Below are 20,704 nucleotides of genomic sequence, written 5' to 3'. Positions count from 1 at the left end.
CAACACAGCGAGACTCTGTCTCAAAAAAAAAAAAAAGTAACAAATATGTCATTATGTTAATATATGAAAATGCTCACATACTTTATATGTGTGTATAATATTTAGTAAAAAGAAAATAGAAAATGGTGGGTACATATGGATTATGACAATTTCAGGGAAATATTTTAATTACAATTAATAATTGAAGAAGTAAAATTAAATTTTCATTACATTTACAATGATAATAGCTGTTATTGGCAGAGTTTGTTAGAATGTAATATATTTTCACATATGTGTGCTTTCATATATGTACTTAAAAACACAATTTTAATATTGTAGAATAGTGGCTGTACTCACCTTCCCGTCTGGGAGTTCCATGTAGCCTTCTATATCAGTAGTAGTTGTTTTGCCAAATCGACCTAGTGATCCCTGCAGCTTGAGACCTGTGAATGTAAAAGCCATTTCCCAGAACCTACAAACAAGAAAGAGACTGAATGTACCTCAAAGATATTTTATTGATTTTTATTTTAATATGACCCATTTGCATATTTCAGAGTTGCATATATTATTTCATTCATTCATTCATTTATTTATCTGATTAAGATTTATTAAGTATCTACTACCTGTCAGGCAAGGTTCTAGGCAATATGAATTCAGCAATGATCAAAATAGGTGAAATATAAAATTTCCTGCCTTCACGCATCTTATATTTTAGGGCTGTGCTACCTAATGCAGTAGCCTCCAGCTGTGTGTGACTATTTAAATTTAGATTTAAAGTAATTAACATAAAATAAAATCAAAATGTTAGTGTTTCAGTCACACTAGCCAATTTCAAGTGCTCAGTAACTACATGTGGCTGGCAGTCACTGTATTAGACAGCATAGAACATTCCCAGTCTGTCAGAAAGTTCTCTTAGACAGTATTGTTTTAGAAGATATAAAAGTTTTCCAAAGAATTCTAATTTACAAACTGTGTGACTTTGAGCACTTTTCTAGATCACCCTGTGCCTTCATTTTCTCAGGGATAAAATGAGAAAATTAGTAACACCTACCTCATAAAACTGTTGAAAAATTTTTAGAACAGTGCCTAGCATATCAAAGCAATCAATAAATGTTATTACTAACATTTTCTTATTAATAGTCTAAACAAATGGACAGGATGATGAAGACCACATAGAAAAAGAAGAAATATACAAGTAGATATAAAATAGATAATTGAGAGTATCAACAAGCCAATGATACAAAGCCAAAAGCCTAGATAGCCAACATCCTGTCCAAGGGAATGGTAGGTCCCCTGATGATATGCTTCCATATACTCTGGGTTCCTTCATAGCACTTCACACATGAAATTAACTGTTCAATGTCTGCCTTTTCCCCAAAGATATGGGGCATAGAAAATACAGATTTTACTAAATAATCAGAAAATATAAGAAATTGGAAAATTTTAACATATAGCTAGCAGAAGTTTATTTGAAAATTCCCCAAAGATTACAATTAAAAATCTGCTCAATTAGTCTATATTTCTAATGAGTGAATAATAAAAAGACCAGATTTAAATTGAGACAAGAGGAATTTAGGATAGATAAAAATGTCTTTCTCTTAAAGAGACTCTGATAATCAAGTTATGGGCAGCTCTGGGGTGGTAGAAGATTGTTACGCAAATGCATGAGACAAAGGGGAACAAAGATAGAGAAAGACAAGATCATTGCACCCTGGAAATAGACAAGGGTATGATACAATGAAAAGAGCATGAAGTTTGGAGCAAGACATAAGATCAAGAGTAGGCTCTGCCACTGTTTCGTATTGAGTGTTCCTTGTCAGGAATGATACTGTGATAATTCTTATCTTACAGATGAAGACTGAGTTGCTACAAACAAGAAATTCAGTAGTGGATGTGAAAGCTCAATATGAATTTGGAAATACCATCCCGATTTTAGTTATTAAGACACTACACAAACTCTTTTAGGAGTTGGAGCCTACAAAAAGGCAGCAGACTATAGTTAAAAGTCCTTATTTGGCTGGGCATAGTGGCTCACGCCTGTCATCCCAGCACTTTGGGAGGCCGAGGTGGGTGGATCACCTGAGGTCGGGAGTTCAAGACCAGCCTGACCAACATGGAGAAACCCAACTCTACTAAAAATACAAAATTAGCCAGGCATGGTGGTGGGTGCTTGTAGTCCCAGCTACTCAGGAGGCTGAGGCAGGAGAATCGCTTGAACCCAGCGGGTGGATGTTGCGGTGAGCTGAGATCACACCATTGCACTCTAGCCTGGGCAACAAGAGCAAAACTCCATCTCAAAAAAAAAAAAGCTCTTATTTTATCTATGCTGTTTGCAGAAACAAAATCCCACATATCTAATTAGAAAAGGGGCATTACTAGTTAGCTTTTAAAATAACATACTTTTAAATAATTCTAATGTTAACCAAAACAGCAAAAAAAAAAAAAAAGTCTCCAGCTCTTAGATCCTCTTAGAAAAATACTCCTGTGATACATACTAGCACCTCTATTGGTTACCCGACCTACTTGATGTGGCCTGATCCTGATGTAGTAAGCTGCTCTTCATTATCAGGATTGAAAGTAACCTTAAAAACTTCCTGAGAAAAAGCTTTTGTCCTCAGTATGGGTTGTTCCTCTTTCCAGTTCCAGATAGTCAGTGTGTAGTCAGGGTTGCTACCGACAGACGCCAGCAAGGTACCGCTGTAGTTAAAGTTCACATAAGCATATCCCTTCTCAGTCCCATCTGGAAGGATAAATGGAAGCCTAATAAATAAGGGCACATTTATTTCATTTTCAAAAACATGATGTAAAAAAATAGAGAGGGAGTCAGCCCATGGTGATGTAAGAATGCCAAGAATACCCTAAAGGAACAATTCCAAAAACATTCACCATCTTTAGCTTTAGAATGAATTATGTTATATGAAGGGGGAGGGTAAAGAAATCTTAATCACATATTGCACGAGAAAAACACTTTGAAAACATATTCCATTTTATGGCATGGGGAGAAACACAAAGCATATTAGATAGCAGTGTCAGAGTGTCAGACAGCAGTGTCCAGAGTGGCTCCAACTGGAATAGGAGCTGGGTAAAATGAGGCTGAGACCTACTGGGCTGCATTCCCAGGAGGCTGGGCATTCTAACTCACAGGATGAGATAGGTAGTTGGCACAAGATACAGGTCAAAAGACCCCACTGATAAAACAGGATGTGGTAAATACAATGGCCAAAAACCACCAGATTCAAGATGGTGATGAAAGCAACCTCTGGTCTTCCTCACTACTCATTATATGCTAATTATAATGCATTAGTATGTTAAGGACACTCCCAGCAGCACCATGACAGCTTATAAATACCATGGCCACATCAGAAAGTTACCTTATATGGCCTAAAAAGGGAGGAACCCTCAGTTCCAGGAATTGCCCACCCTTTTCCTGTCTGGAAACCTCATGAATAATCCACTCCTTGTTTAGCATATAATCAACAATAACTATGAGTATTCTTAGCCAAGCAGCCCGAGCCACTGCTTGGGCTCTGCCTATGGAGTAGCCATTCTTTTATTGCTCCATACTCTGCCTATGGAGTAGCCATTCTTTTATTCCTTTACTTTCTTAATAAACTTGTTTTCATTTTACTCTATGGATTCACCTCAAATTCTTTCTTGCACAAGGTCTAAGAACCCTCTCTTGGGGTCTGGATCAGGACCGCTTTCCCATAACAATTCCATTAAATAAATCATTTTTCTTTTTTTCTTTATTTCTTCTAAAACACCAAAGATACATCTGCAGATCATGCAAGTTTGTTACATAGGTAAACGTGTGCCATCGTGGTTTGCTGCACCTATTGACCTATCCTCTAAGTTCCTTCCCCTCACCCCCACCCCCCAACAGGCCCTGGTGTGTGTTGTTCACCTCTCTGTGCCCATGTGTTCTCAATATTCAACTCCCATTTTGAGTGAGAATACACAATGTTTGGTTTTCTGTTCCTGTGTTAGTTTGCTGAGGATGATGGCTTCCAGCTTCATCCATGTCCCTGCAAAGGACATGATCTCATTCCTTTTTACGGCTGCATAGTATCCCATGGTGTATATGTACCACATTTTCTTTATCCAGTCTATCATTGATGGGCACTTGGGTTGGTTCCATGTTTTTGCTATTGTAAATAGTACTGTAATAAACATACATGTGCATGTCTCTTTACAGCAGAATGATTTATATTCCTTTGGGTATATACCCAGTAATGGCATTGCTGGGTCAAATGGTATTTCTGGTTCTAGATCCTTGAGGAATCTGTCTTCAACAAGGGTTGAATTAATTTACATTCCCACCAACAGTGTAAAAGTGTTCCTATTTCCCCAGAGCCTTCCCAGCATCTATTGTTTCCTGACTTTTTAATAATTGCCATTCTGACTGGCACGAGATGGTATCTCATTGTAGTTTTGATTTGCATTTTTCTGATGATCAGTGATGTTGAGCTTTTTTTCATATGCTTGTTGGCTGCATAAATGTCTTCTTTTGAGAAGTATCTGTTCATATCCTTTGCCCATTTTTTGATGGAATTGTTTTTTTCTTGTAAATATGTTTAAGTTCCTTGTAAATTCTGGATATTAGACCTTTGTCAGACGGGTAGACTGCAAAAATTTCTCCCTCTCTATAGGTTGCTTGTTCATTCTGATGATAGTTTCTTTTGCTGTGCAGAAGCTCTTTAGTTTAATTAACTCCCCTTTGTCAATTTTGGCTTTTGTTGCAATTGCTTTTGGCTTTTTTGTCATGAAGTCTTTGCCCATGCCTATGTCCTGAATGGTATTGCCTAGGTTTTCTTCTAGGGTTTTTATTGTTTTTGGTTTTACATTTAAGTCTTTAATCCATCTTGAGTTAATTTTTGTATAAGGTGTAAGGAAGAGGTCCAGTTTCAGTTTTCTGCATATGACTAGCCAGTTTTCCCAGCACCATTTACTGAATAGGAAATCCTTTCCCCATTGCTTGTTTTTGTCAGGTTTGCCAAAGATCAGATGTGTGGTGCTATTTCTGAGGTCTCTGTTCTGCTCCATTGGTCTATATGTCTGTTTTGGTACCAGTACCATGCTGTTTTGGTTACTGTAGCCTTGTAGTGTAGTTTGAAGTCAGGTAGTATGATGCCTCCAGCTTTGTTCTTTTTGCTTAGGACTGTCTTGACTGTATGGGGTCTTCTTTGATTCCACATGAAACTTAAAATAGCTTTTTCTAATTCTGTGAAGAATGCTAATGGTATTTTGATGGGAATACCATTGAATCTATAAATTACTTTGGGCAGTATGGCCATTTTTACAATATTGATTCTTCCTATCCATAAGCATGGAATGTTCTTCCATTTGTTTGTGTCCTCTCTTCCTTCCTTGAGCAGTGGTTTGTAGTTCTCCTTTAAGAGGTCCTTCACATCCCTTGCTGGCTGTGTTCCTAGGTATTTTATTCTCTTTGCGGTGATTGTGAATGGAAGTTCATTCATAATTTGGCTCTCTGCTTGCCTATTGTTGGTGTATAGTAATGCTTGTGATTTTTGCACATTGATTTTGTATCCTGAGACTTTGCTGAGGTTGTTTCTCAGTTCAAGAAGTTTTTGGGATGAGATGATGGGGTTTTCTAAACATAAAGTCATGTCATCTGCAAACAGTGACAACTTGACTTCCTTTCTTCCTATTTGAATACGCTTTATTTCTTTCTCTTGCCTGACTGCCCTGGCCAGAACTTACAATTCTATGTTGAATAGGAGTGGTGAGAGAGGGCATCCTTGTCTTGTACCAGTTTTCAAAGAAAGTGCTTCCAGCTTTTGCTCATTCAATATGATATTTGCTGTGGGTTTGTAATAAATAGCACTTATTATTTTAAGATATGTTCCATCAATACCTAGTTTATTGAGAGTTTTTAACATGAAGGGATGTTAAATTTTGTCGAAGGCCTTTTCTGCATCTACTGAGATAATCATGTGGTTTTTTACTTTGGTTCTGTTTATGTGATGGATTATGTTTATTGATTTGTGTAAGTTGAAGCAGCTTTGCATACCAGGGATGAAGGCAATGTGATCGTTTTTTGAAGTGCTGCTGAATTCAGTTTGCCAGTATTTTATTGAAGATTTTTGCATTGATGTTCATCAGGGATATTGGCCTGAGGTTTTCTTTTTTTTTGTTGTGTCTCTTCCTGGTTTTGGTATCAGGATGATGCTGACTTTGTAAAATGAGTTAGGAAAGAGTCCCTCCTTTTCAAATGTCTGGAATAGTTTCAGAAAGAATGGTAGCAGCTCCTCTTTGTATTTCTAGTAGAATTCAGCTGTGAATCCATCTGGTCCTGGGCTTTTTTTGGTTGGTAGGCTATTAATTACTGCCTCAATTTCAGAGTGTGTTATTGGTCTATTCAGGGATTCAACTTCTTTCTGGTTTAGTCTTGGTAGGGTGTATGCTTTCAGGAATTTATCCATTTCTTCTAGATTTTCTAGTTTATTTGCATAGAGGTGTCTATAGTATTCTCTGATGGTATTCTGTATTTCTGTGGGGTCAGTGGTGATATCCACTTTATTTTTTTTTATTGTGTCTACTTGATTCTTCTCTCCCTTCTTCCTTACTAGTCTTGCTAGTGGTTTACCTATGTTGTTATTTTTTTCAAAAAACCAGCTCCTGGATTCATTCATTTTTTTGGAGGGTTTTTCTGTCTCTATTTCCTTTTGTTCTTCTCTGATCTTAGTTATTTATTGTCTTCTTCTAGCTTTTGGATTAGTTTGCTCTTGCCTCTCTAGCTCTTTTAATTGTGATGTTAGGGTGTCAATTTGAGATCTTTCTGGTTTTTTGATGTGGGCATTTAGTGCTATAAATTTCCCTCTTAACACTGCTTTAGCTGTGTCCTAGAGATTCTGGTACATCATCTCTTTGCTCTCATTGGTTTCGAAGAACTTCTTGATTTCTGCCTTAATTTCATTATTTACACAGGAGTCATTCAGGAGCAGGTTGTTCAATTTCTATGAAATTGTGTGGTTTTTAGTGAGTTTCTTAATCCTGAGTTCTAATTTGATTGCACTGTGATCTGAGAGACTGTTTGCTATGATTTCAATTCTTATGTATTTGCTGAGGAGTGTTTTACTTCCAATTATGTGGTTGATTTTAGAATAAGTGTCATGTAGCACTGAGAAGAAGGTATATTCTGTAGATTTGGAGTAGAGAGCTCTGTAGACGTCTACTAGGTCCACTTGATCCAGAGCTGAGTTCAAGTCCTGAATATCCTTGTTAATTTTCTGTCTTGTTGCTCTAATACTGACAGTGGGGTGTTAAATTCTCCCACTATTATTGTGTGGGAGTCTAAGTCTCTTTGTAGGTCTCTAGGAACTTGTTTTATGAATCTGGGTGCTCCTGTATTGGGTGCATATATAGTCACAATAGTTAGCTCTTCTTGAATTGTTCCTGTTACCATTATGTAATGCCCTTCTTTGCCTTTTCTGATTTGTGTTAGTTTAAAATCTGTTTTGTCAGAGACTAAGATTGCAACCCCTGCTTTTTTTTTTTCCTTCCCATTTACTTGGCAAAATTTCCTCCATTTCTTTGTTTTGAGCCTGTGTGTGTCTTTGAAGGTAAGATGGGTCTCCTGAATTACAGCACACCAATGGATCTTGACTCTGTATCCAGTTTGCCAGTCTGTGTCTTTTAATTGGGGCATTTAGCCCATTTACATTTAAGGTTAGTATTGTTGTGTGTGAATTTGAATAAATCTCTTTTCTGTCTTCCACTGGTTCTGTTTCTCTGGAGAACCTTGACTTATAAAATAACCTTCTTCTTCAGAATGTTATTATCCTTGTACATGAAATATTTAAATGTGCTTCTGGACTCACCTCGAAGGATTCTGTATGGTCTCAGAGAAGGATATTCATAAATGATAATATCTGGAAAACTCCCTTTTTCAGCTACTATGAAGTAAGTTTTATGTGGATGAACCTAAAAAAGATAAAATTTCACCAAAATATTAAAAGAAAGATTTTTGTATAAATAGGCTGATATATGCAGTATTTAGCATCCACTATTTTATAATTTGTTATTAGGCTTTACTCTAATAGAAAACTCAAAAATGGGCATCAAATAAATATCTGATGATGGATACAACTGAAACTGAAAACTAGAATACACATTTTAAGTTTTACTTTAAGACAGTCATTTCTAACTCTGCAATTTTTTTTAATTGCCATTGGAAGAGCTAGAACAATGGTTCTCAATCTTTAATGTGCATCAGAATCCATTGAAGGGCTTATTAAAACACAGATTGCAAGCCCTAATCCCCAGAGTTTCTGACTTAATAGGTCAGGCTGGGACTCAAGAATTTGCATTTACATGTCTAACAAGGTAATTTCTAACTAGGTGATTTACATTCTAACAAGGTGATTTACATTTCTAACAAGATGATGTTGATGCAGCTAGTTTGGAGACCTTGCTTTGAGAACAACTAAGTGAGATGAATTGTCTACCCTACATATAAATCAACCTAAATTTTGTATAGAAAAGCTCATGGATTGTATGGGATTCTTGTTTCCAGACCAGGTTACATCACAATTTTTTAAATTTCACTGTGGAAAAAACTTACAAACGAATGAAACTTACTAGAAGTGAGATGTAATATTTCCAAGCCAGACACAGAGGAAATTACAGTAATTGTGCCCTGGATAAACTATTTGTGTCAGTATTTTCAAAGATAACCATATAAGTTGGATAAAATAGTATGTTCATTTCTGTTATTTTTGTCTATTGGTAAGCCAAATGTATAGGAAGGGTAAATCACCAGTCAAAAAATGAAAATAAAAATAAGCTGTTATAAGGATAAGCTATTTAAAACACATATGATGCTTATAAAATTCTGTTTTCAGATATTATTTCACATCTCCTGATTATATATAAGACAAAGAGCCTGGTTCTCAGATATAGATTGCTAATCATGGTACCCAAGATAACATTGTTTCCTTTAAATTTTACACCAACCTTGTGAGCTTGGATACCACTATTATCTCCATCTTATTGATGAGTAAACTGAGACACAGAGTTTAAGTAACTTGCCTGCAGTCACACAGTCTACAATGTGTTAAGTGTAAGAGATAGGATTCAAGCCAAATGTTAGAATCAAGAAACAAATGGGACTAAGAAATAGCAGATCTCAAGGAGGTAGGGGAAATGGAGTAAGACCATATCTATCTAGATTCCCATTTGTAAAGAAATATGGTGTAGAACATGTGATCAAAGAAATCAGGATGAAGATTCAGGCAAATCCTTTACCCTTCTAGGTCTTGTATACAGTAAGTTAAAAAGTTTCTGCCTCTCATATTGGAAATTGCTGTGGGGTTGGGTTTGGTAGTTTTTTTTATTTATTTATTTATTTATTTATTTATTTATTGAGACACAGTCTCACTCTGTCATCCAGGCTGGAGTGCAGTGGCACGATCTCTGCTGTCTGCAATCTCAGCCTCCCAGGCTTAAGCAATTCTCATGCCTCAGCCTCCCAAGTAGCTGGGATTATAGGTGTGTGCCACCACACCTGGCTAATTTTTGTATTTTTAGTAGATATGGGGTTTCACCATGTTGGCCAGGCTTGTCTTGAACTCCTGGCCTCAAGTGATCCACCCACCTCTGCCTCCCAAAGTGCTGTGATTACAGGCAGGAGCCCCTGCACCAAGCCCGCAGTTTTATTTTTGGCGAAGAACTGGAATTAGTAAATCATTTACTTTACACTCAACACAGAGATTCACCCTAGCTTTTCCAGGTAGGGTGCCCAAACACTTTTCTCATAGCCTTGCTAAAGTATTTCTCAACCATAACTGGATAACTGTTTCAGAAAAGATGAGGTAACATGGACAGTGGAGGCAAGGCCTCTGTCACTACCCAGGCTTCAACAGCTCCAGCACACACAGAGAAAAGGCCTTGTGGACATAAAATTGCTCAACATCCAGGTGGATGAGGATTAGGATTAGCTTTTTTTTTTTTTTTTTTTTTTTGAGACAGAGTCTTGCCCTGTCACCCAGGCTGAAGTGCAATGGCACAATCTCAGCTCACTGCAACCTCCACCTCCCAGGTTCAAGTGGTTCTCCTACCTCAGTCTCCTGAGTAGCTGGGATTACAGGCCTGCACCACCGTGCCTGGTTAATTTCTTGTATCTTTAGTAGAGACAGGGTTTCAACACATTGGCCGGGCTGGTCTTGATCTCCTGACCTCGTGATCTGCCCGCCTCCTCCTCCCAAAGCGCTGGGATTACAGGCGTGAGCCACTGTGCTTGGCCAGGATTAGCATTCTTGACCACACTATACCTCTGACTACTGTCCTCAAACCAAATTATTTTATAACAAAATATTAAAATGGAAATTTTAAAGCTATTATTGGCCACAGAGTAATAGATAAATAAGTGATAATTAGATGTTTCTTGGTCCCCTGCAGATGGTGTGGACCTCAGGGTCCTGAAACCTCATAGGCCCCAATTGACTTCCCTCCACAAAATCCACGACCCTCATGTTGGGCCCATGGCTATCTGCACACAGCTATTGCCACATTATCATGCACTTGTGTGTCTAGTTTTTGTTTCTCTTTTTACAAATATAGGTCTTGTCTCTTTAGATGGATTTTAAACTCTGAATTCATAGAGGTCATGAGTTCTTCTTCATTTAAATTCCCTACTATATGTTCTGTGTAGTGTTGGGTGCACAGTATTACATAATAAATTATTGCTGAACTTATTAATTAGTCTTAAAACAAACTCTCCGAGGACATGGACTTTTATCATGTATACATACTATATATAGATAGATGATCAAGAAAGAAACAACCATGATAGTATCTTTCACTCCATACATCTCAATATATCCTGTTTTCATAGTCAGTCTATGTCTATGTCCTGTCTATGTCTCACATTTTCCTCACCTTCTCCATTCCCATGGCCATGTGCCTGCTTCAGTCTTCAGATTAAGATTCTTTAAAATCTCCTTGCTCACCTCCACTTCTAATCTAAATATGAAAAACCTGCACGACTATGGGGAAGTCACCTAACCTCTATAAGCCCATTTCCTTATCTGCAAAAAGAAATAATAATATTATAATAGTGCACAGAGGTAATGATAGTGAATGAGTGTCTGTAATAACTGAATTGAAAATGCTTTGGAATAAAGACAGTTGTGCCTCTCATGTGATCCCACAATACTGTGTGTGCATGGTGATGGCATCTAACAACCATGTTGGCTGGTTCACAGAACAAGCAAAAAGATAGGGTTTTTGGGTTTTTTTTCTAATTTATTGAAGGCATACCCCAATGACGCCAATTCCTTCACCACTGCTACTTCGCAGGTAGATCTGTTCCTTGGTTTTCAAATTCAGAAAGATCAGTTGGTTCCCAGCTATGTATATTGCGATACTGTTGTCCAGAAGTTGTAGGTTAGCTCGCTTTCTACAGTCATAACCAAAAGAATGTCTGAGGAAAAGTTGCTAAGGAAAAGAAGTGAAAAACAATACCATCCTAGGGACTGGAAAAGTGATGAAATAAATACATTTTTAAATCTATACTCTTAGATGAAGATATGAGGTTGAAGTAGTTGAATTTTACCCTGAAACTCATGATTTTTCTATGTATTACTAACATTTTTTTTAATTACGTGAGAAACAAAAAGCAGGAAAAAAATAAACAAATAAATAAATAAATCAGGTGACTACCCCATACTCTGATTTAGTTACTATTTTAATTTTCCTGGGGAAATCCTGGCAGTCCATTAATTGTTTTTGCAAAAATAAATAAGGTTAAACTTACTTGGGTACCACAGACAGCAAAATTGTCACCTACATAATTATATTTTCCTCTCTCCCACTAAAACTAAATCATACTGTATAACATGGGAGAAAGTCTATATCTTGATCACCTTTGTATTCACAATGCCTGTTAAGTTTGTTGACTAACCATAGTAAAAATATTATACAGGCTTTTACCTTGATGTTGAAAGACAAGATGCTTAAAATACTAACATGTTTGTAAAATTTTAACACACCATTTGATAACATGATTATAATAAATTCACATAAATATAACTAAAATTTAATTCAAATCAACAAATTATGAAAATTAATATATAGCAAATAAATATATATGTAATTAATAGACTAATATTTCTTTTCTGAGCTTATTAGTATATGTATTGGTGTATAGGTAAGTAGTGTGTATGTATATGTGTGTGTGTGTGTGTATGCTATAGAGTAAAATTGTACTAATTCAAAATAGAGTGGTACCTAACTCAACTAAAGAGTTTCTGCACTGCAAAATAAATCATCAACAGATTATAAACAGATAACCTACAGAATGGGAGAAAATATTCCCAAACTATGCATCTGACAAAGGGCTTATATTCAAAATCTATAAGAAATTTAAAGTAATCAACAAGAAAATAACCCCACCAAAAAGCAGGCAGAGGACTTCAATAGACATTTTTCAAAAGAAGACACGCAAGTGGCCAACAAACATGAAAAACGCTCAACATCACTAATCATCAGTGAGATGCAAATCAAAACCACAATGAGATACCATCTCACACCAGTCAGAATGGCTATCATTAAAAAGTAAAAAAATAAGAGATGTCGGTGAGGCTGTAGACAAAAGCAAATGCTTATATACTATTAATGAGAATGTAAATCAGTTCAGCCACTGTGGAAAGCAGTCTGGAGATTTCTCAAAGAACTAAAAATAGAACTACCATTCAACCTAGTAATCCCTTTTCTGGGGATATACCCAGAGGAAAATCATTGTACCAAAAAGACACATGCACTCATATGTTTATCACAGCACTATTTATAACAGCAAAGACATGGAATCAACCCATCAGTGGTGCACTGGATAAAGAAAATGTGGCATATACACCATGAAATACTATACAGCCATGAAAAGAATGAAGTCATGTCCTTTGCATCAGCATGGATGCAGCTGGAGGCCATTATCCTAAGCAAATTCATGCAGAAACAGAAAACCAAATATTGCATGTTCTCACTTATAAGTAGGAGCTAAATCTTGGGTACACATAGACATAAAGACAGGAACAACAGATACTAGGAATTCCAAAGGGAGGGAGGGAGGGAGGGAAGGGGCAAGGCTGAAAAACTTCCTATTGGGTACTATGTTCACTACGTGGGTGATGAGATCAACAGAAGCCCTAACCTCAATATCACACAATATATCCTTGAAACAAACCTGCATGTGTACCCTCTAAATCTAAAATAAAAATTTTTTTTTAAAAAGAGATATAATCTAAGTTATATAAAACATCTTTTAAATGTATATTATTATGTTTGTCAAAATTAATATGCCCAAAATATAAATATAATAACCAAGTTAAATGAGATCAATCTATGAAAAAAACTAGAGTTGACAAAAGAAGCATGTCCTATAGTGTAGCTTAAGCAGATAGATTCTTTGTTCACAAGAATTTGTTGCTGAACATCAGAGTTGAAGGATCATTGGAGGAATTTGTATTTCTTGAGCCCTTGTTTAAAAAGAAATTCTGATTTTAGAGGATTCCACTTATTCATAAGTAAATAACAATTTTCAGAGAAAGAAATTATGTTAAAGTTTTAAGAAGAAAATGTAGAATGTAAAAAGAGAGATTTACATTAATGCAATTTAAATTGTGAAATATAAACAAATTATAACCAACCACAAGCAGCCTATCTCATTACCAAATAGTTAAATTGAAAGAGAGAGATAAAGCATTTCAGGGTACTGGATCTGTTCAAGAAAAAGAAATTTTATAAATTTAATAAAGACATAAATGTCTAAAATTAAATCTTGTATAGAAATATGAATGAATATGTGATCCAAATATGTAAATGAAGCTATTCAAGCCTCATGGAGGGAAGTTTTGCCCACCATCTTTTTAACTTCCTTCAAACCACTGCTCTCACCTCCCCTTCTTCCCGTCCTTTCTCTCTTCCCTGGTGGCAATATAAAACCTCAGAAGGCTAAAAGCATGTTAGTAGCTATGAGAATAGAAATTGGTTACTATCTCTTCACTATCTTAGATGAAAATTAGCAATTGGAGAAATTATCATTTATCTAATATTATTATATTTAATTTTAGCAGGAAAACTCCCTTTTACATGCTGCTGCCCTGACAAAAGGCTCTTTCAAACCCAGAATGGGTCAGATTGTAACTTCTAAAATTCCCCCCCTCTAAATTACAACTTACTGAGGGCAATGACTGCTTCTCTCCATCTCTATTTCCCAGAATGCCTAGCACACTGTCTTCAGTCTATTAGCAATTCAAGAAATGTTTGTTGAATTATTCAATTCATTAATTTGTGCATAACTAGAATCTGATCCTTTCCTTTTTTTTTCTTTTTTTTTTTTTTTGAGGTAGGGTCTCACTTTGTCACCCAGGCTGGAGTGCAGTGGCATGAACATGGCTCCCTGCAGCCTCAACTTCCCAGGCTCAAGAGATTCTCCCACCTCAGCCCCCCAAGTAGCTGGGACTACAGGTGTGCACCACTACACCTGGTTAATTTTTGTATTTTTTGTAGAGACAGAGTTTTGCCATGTTGCTCAGGCTGGTCTCGAACTCCTGAGCTCAAGTGATCTGCCTGCCAAGCCTCCCAGGGTGCTAGGATTACAGGTCTGAGCCGCTGCGCCTGGCCTGATCCTTTCCTTTTAATCCCAGGGGACAGCAACAGACCCTTAGTGGAGTTCTGAAAATCTTAAAATGTGTTTTGATGTACCTTCAGCTCCCTTTGTTTTATCTCACCTTCTCTTCTGACTTGCCTCTTCTTAAATTCCTGTCAAAGACTCAGAGCTTTCAACGTTTGTTCATGGCCATCTAGGAATTTCACTTTAAAATTGTTTAAACACGGTTAAGTTCTGTATAATCTCTTTTAAAATTATACCATGGTTTAAGTGATACTTTATAAACGGCACATTTCTTGCTATTAAAAGAAAACTTTAGCCAAATTAAATTTAACAGAGTTTAATTGAGCAAAGAACAATTCAAGAATTGGACAGCCTTCTGAGTCAGAGTAGGCCCAGAGACTCCAGTACAGCCACGTGCAGGAAGATTTATGGACTGAAAAAAGAAAGTGATGTACAGAAAACAAAAGTGAGGTACAGAAATAGCCGAATTGGTTACAGCTTGGCATCTGCCTTATTTTAACACAATTTGAACAGTTGGCCACCTTTGACCAAAACTCGGTAACTGGCTCAAGAGTAGGCTAGAGTCTAACTCCCTTTAGGTTATAGTTCACCAGGTACAAAGAAACCTGTAGGCTGAACTCAAAGTATATAAGGAGGCAGCTTTAGGCTAAACTTGATTTAACATTGCTAAAATTTAGAAGACACAAATTTAAAAACTGAAGTAGAGGGCTGGGCGCGGTGGCTCACGCCTGTAATCCCAGCACTTTGGGAGGCCAAGACGGGCAGATCACAAGGTCAGGAGTTCGAGACCAGCCTGGCCAATATGGTGAAACCCAATCTCTACTAAAAATACAAAAATTAGCCAGGTGTGGTGGTGCACGCCTGTAGTCCCAGCAACTCAGAAGGCTGAGGCAGGAGAATTGCATGAACCCAGGAGGCGGAGGTTGCAGTGAGCAGAGATCTTGCCATTGCACTCCAGCCTGGGCGACAGAGCGAGACTCCATCTCAAAAAAACAAACAAACAAAACAAAACAGGCAAAAACTAAAGTAGAATCAATATAATATATTAATAATCTTTAAAGGGTTAATTAAAAGAGTACTTAGGGAATACATGATGGCTGACTTGTTCTTCCTAGAATTCCTCACAAGATATAGAGATTATATATGTTCATCTCCAGAGAGGAGAACTAAATCTAATGGGGGCCATCCCAGTGAGGCAGAATCTTATTCAAGGCCCAAAAAGCTCTCTAGTGAGCCATGTAAAAGTGGGGTAGGCTACTTTGTGATTTTCCTGGTGTTGAAAATGTTTAAGAAAAGGCTATAGTTTATACAGCCACCCATCCAGCATGAATAGAGAGAATTCATATATTGGAATAAAAGTTGAGGTTCTTCTGACTCTGCTGTTTAGAATCTAGGCATGTTTGTCTAATACAGACCCTGCCATCCTGGAGCAGTGAGAAGGCAGGGCACTGCCAAACCATCTCGGAGTTTTTTCAGAGTACATATGCCCAAGCCCCTCTCCACATAGAACTAGCACAGTAGGTCCAGGAAGGCATCTGAGCATTGGGTACTTTAGGAAAACCTTCCAGGGGACTCTAATATACCACCCCACCCCATTCAGGGAAGGAAGGCTAAAAGAAAGCAAACAGCATAACTTTTGACAGAAACTTGTCCAAAGATAAGGAAAAAAAAAAAGCCATGAAGAGAGAAAATTCCAGGTTACAAGATGATTCAGCGTGAATTAGTTTAGTTACACCATGGATTTAATAACATGTTCTATTTTTATGTTTTATTTAAAAAGCAAAACTGAGTCAGTGAGTACACCACTCTGTCTCTGTAAATATTCCTTATGTAAGAGGCCAGTTGGTGGTTTAGGCCATGTGGTGATAACTACTAACTATCCAAAAGGCAAGCATAGTAAATTGCCAGCTAAGGACCTCAATGGAAACTGTCTTCTAACTACCTGCATTGCAAACCTAACATCATAATGTGATGACAAACACTAAATCCCCTTGTCAATCATCCCCGCTTCTACATATCTTCAAAGACTCTTATTTTCCAGACCAATTAAAACTTGCTATTTTGTGCCCTATTTCCTAAGAATTGTCTTCTCTGATAGCTCATCTGATATAATGTGAAAGTACTAATACCTTACAACGGACAGATGCATAAGTGTTTCAAAAAGGGAAATTGATTAATTAACTTGATAGGCATTGGCAAAAGTAAATGGGAATAAGAAGCCTTCTGGTTTCCTTCACTCAGGTCTCATGAACTGCAGCCTTTCCACTTGTGCAAAGGACAGCCAGAAAAACATCATTTCTCTTTATGGTTATTTGGCATCAAACAAAAGCTTAGTTTAAATTAAGATCATGCATTTCTATCAAATCTCTAAGAACTCAAGTTTCTTAGAATTACCTAAGATGGGTTGGCACACTTTTTTTGTAAAGGGCAGGTAGTAAATAGTTTCGGCCTTGTAAGCCAGATGGTCTCTGTCACAACTACTTATCTCTGTCTTTGTTGTGTGATGGCAGCCATAATAAACAAAATGCAAGCAAATGGATGTGGCTGTGTTGCAATAAAACTTGATTTACTAAAACAGGTGGGAGGGTACATTTGGGCTCCCCGGGCTATAGTTTGCTGACCTCTGACCTAAGAAATGAAAATACCAAAATTATACATATTTAGCCAGGGTGGATACACGAGTGTGAGAAGATCCAGTGGTATGTCTGAATCCAGAGTCACAAAAGGCATCGAAGCAAGCTCCATATAATCATAGAAGAAGCTCTCTGATATTTTCTTCTTAACTTCCTCCTCTGCCTCTTCCACAGCTGGGGCAGGGGTTTGCTGAGATACTAAAAAAATAAAATAATTTAAGAAGAATGATATGGTTTGGCTGTGTCCCCACCCAAATCTCACCTTGAATTGTAGTTCCCATAATCTCCACATGTCGTGGGAGAGACCTGGTAGGAGGTAATTGAATCACAGGGGCTATTACTTCCATGCTGTTCTCATGATGGTGAATGAGTTCTTACAAGATCTGATGGTTTTATAAGGGACATTTCCCTCCTTCACTCTGCACTTCTCCTTGCTGCCATCATGTGAAGGACATGTTTGCTGCCCTTTCTGCCACAATTGTAAGTTTCCTGAGGCCTCCCCAGCCATGCAGAACTGTGGGTCAAGTAAACCTCTTTCCTTTATAAATTACCCAGTCTCAGGTATGTCTTTATTAGCAGCGTGAGAACGGATTAATACAAAGAGTGTCTGGTAAATCCAAAATTGTATTTCGCAGAGACAGGAGGAATGTACACAGCCTGCAATACTCTAGCATTACCTACTACTACTGGCCTGAAGATAGGACACAGTCATCAGTGAGCAAGGAAGGAAGAACCATCAGGCCCATGTGCATCAGGAGTAAATGCTGAGTTCTGGTCTGTCATGGTGCAAGAGTCTCTAAGGGGAACTCCCAATTACTTCCAAGGGAGAGTTGAACTCCCACTAATCTGTAGTGGAACAGTTTTTATACCTTCTTAAAACCCAGAAGAATGAGTATCAGAGTACTGTATGTGATCCTCAGAAATAAAAACCACAAGTCTAGGGCTGCTAAAGTACCCTACCAAAATATGTACAATACTTGCCCTTTTATCATTCCCACACATAAACACATCCTGCAGATTTTTCTTTCTATGGATTTATAACTGTTCCATTAGTCTGTGCTTTGTCTTTAAAATAGTGACAATTACTGACAGAAAACTAATAATACCTACCTCTAGTGCTTTGCAAATCATCATACTGAAATGAACTCAAACTTCCTTCCAAACGTTCCTCATCTGAGTCTTCTTCTAAATATGATTCTTCCCCTTCAGTAAATGTTTCATCTGTGGCATCTTCTAAAAATGTGTCATCTTCTTGAACAGGAGCTATTAAAATTTGTTTTAATAACTTCTAAATTTTGATTAAACATTTTCTTACATCTAAAGCAGCTAAAACTTCCAATTTGCTTGTGCTATAGATGTAATAAATTCTAATACATACTCAAAAATTTCTAGAAGAATCATTTTATTTGGTCAGTCTTGTAACTTTACAAAATAAAAAAGGCTTTTCTGTTTTTTAATCTCCATTTTCACTTCATTTCCAGTCTATTTCCTATCACTAAATACTTACAATAAAAAGATAAAGAAAAAAAGAGGTTAGTATGCTGCTATCATAATTTCAACTAAATTCAATTTTACCAACTTTTATAGGGAACCTGTTACGTTAAAGACAAATAAGGCTTATTGTCTTTCTCTGAGTATGATGATTTCTCTTGGAAGTGATATCACAGGAATAAGTTGGAATATTGGCTTTAGGACAAGCTGGGAATGAGAACTGGGATAGGAGTAAAATGGCCCCAGGTATAAGCCAACATTCAGATCAAGTCCAAACATGGGGATGGTTAAAATATACAATGCCAAGTAGGATGGGTATACTTTCATATAGGGCTAGGTGAATTTTCAGAAGAATAAGGAAGAAAAGGCAAATGTACTACTAAGTACCAGAGCTACGTAGTAGATCTGAGATGAGGCTAAAGATTAGGAACAAAGCCCAACACTAATATGAATAAGATCAAAAAGCTGAGCCAACACAATTAGTTGCAGAACAGGACAGAGTTCCTTAGGATTCATGTATTTGGATGACAAGAAAGTAATACTGGGTGCTTAAATCAGCCAAACAGATTCCCCAAGTGGAGGCCCTGGAGAACTATTCTCTAATAATACTTTAGCTCTTTCTTGTGACTGTAGTAACCAAAGACTATTTCCTCATTTCAAGATTACAGCACTACAAGCATAACACTCCTAACTGCTGGGTTCCCCGGGAAAGGAGTTAGAACTGGTAGATAAGGTGATCACTGATTAACGAATTGAGAGTGAATACAGATGAAGGAGAAGAGGTAACAAAAAATAATGGGTATTCTGAGACTGGAGAAGGATTGTGCCTCTGAGGGAAAACTAGAGTTTGGGGAAAAAAAACTAATTGGGCAGGAAGTAGGCACATTAAACCAAGCTGATGAATCAGCACACTTAGGCAACTTTGTGAGGGCTGGATATTTCCATAATTTTTATAATCCTGAAATAGATGGGTGGAAGACTTATGGTTTGAAGAATAGATCAGTATTTGCCTTTCTATTCTTTGAAATAATCTAAAATCAACATTGAGAATAAATGCCAAAAACACAAACTCCATTTTTTTTGTAGAACTAGAAGCAGTTAAAACTCAAAATCATGAATGGATGGCAGGGCTGCTGGCAAAACGGCTGGCAAAATTAGTGGAGACTGAACAAGGATAGGTGCCGGAGGAAGCAAAGGAAAGTGACCAAGGAGAAAGGAATGCCATAACTGTAGATATCAAAAAGAATCTGCTGGGATTTTTGCTGTATGACCCACAATTTTATACGTGAGTTTCTTCATTTTTTTGTTTGTTTGCTTCCTCCAGCCAATGTACGTAGCAAGCTTTGGGGCCTCTCCTCTGCAGCTATCACAGAGATACTGCTTCCCACAAACAGTTTGCCTCTGTGATTCCTTATTTACCTCTACCTTTTCCATGAGATTGAGAACACTGTAAGAAAGCCTACAAATGCTATGGTTGCACATACAGAAAAATCCGTAAGGCTACTTTATAAAAAAATTAATAAGAACTAAATTATAATTTATTATAATTTTTAAAAGAGTTCAGCATGGTTATTGCATACAACAACAATATACAAATATTGATAGTGGGCATGTATACTTTGGCTATTATGAGGTAACTAGTACCAAGCTGCTCTCTTACTATGATTGTGGAATTACTTAGTTTTTCCTTGATTCTGTCTATTTTTGCTTTGTGTATTGTGATGTTGTTACTAGGTGAATACATATTTATGATTATTATGTTTTCTTAACTGATCCTTTTATCTTTATGAATAAATTGATCCTTTTACCCTATGTCACTGGTAGTACTCTTTGCCTAGAAGTCTATTTTATCTGGTATTCATATAGTCCCTCCACCCAGATTATGCTTACTTTTTGCATGATATATCTGTTTCCATCCATTTACTTGCAACCTATTTGTATCATTATACCT

General features: G+C 37.0%; 1 protein-coding gene across 5 annotated transcripts in view; it reads right to left on the bottom strand.

The window, feature by feature from the left end:
- The window catches only part of CFAP44 (cilia and flagella associated protein 44), a 145,324-nt gene that overhangs the window by 110,858 nt on the left and 13,762 nt on the right, over window positions 1–20,704 (bottom strand). For 4 of the 5 annotated variants that reach the window (XR_013414403.1, XM_015129870.3, XM_015129871.3 and 1 more), the window contains exons 3-8: window positions 18,373–18,525; window positions 17,307–17,460; window positions 11,260–11,422; window positions 7,821–7,923; window positions 2,503–2,719; window positions 337–451 (exon numbers count right to left, since the gene is read on the bottom strand). Coding sequence is in view for 4 of the 5 variants with exons in the window: in XM_015129870.3 (XP_014985356.2) it covers window positions 337–451; window positions 2,503–2,719; window positions 7,821–7,923; window positions 11,260–11,422; window positions 17,307–17,460; window positions 18,373–18,525 (905 nt within the window). In the remaining variant the exon portion in view is untranslated. The remainder of the gene's footprint in view (window positions 1–336; window positions 452–2,502; window positions 2,720–7,820; window positions 7,924–11,259; window positions 11,423–17,306; window positions 17,461–18,372; window positions 18,526–20,704) is intronic. The other variant, XM_077993922.1, reaches the window with a different exon arrangement.

This window comes from Macaca mulatta, chromosome 2, assembly GCF_049350105.2.
Source record: "Macaca mulatta isolate MMU2019108-1 chromosome 2, T2T-MMU8v2.0, whole genome shotgun sequence".
Taxonomy (NCBI): Eukaryota; Metazoa; Chordata; class Mammalia; order Primates; family Cercopithecidae; genus Macaca; species Macaca mulatta.
This window is presented reverse-complemented; position numbering and strand designations above follow the sequence as displayed.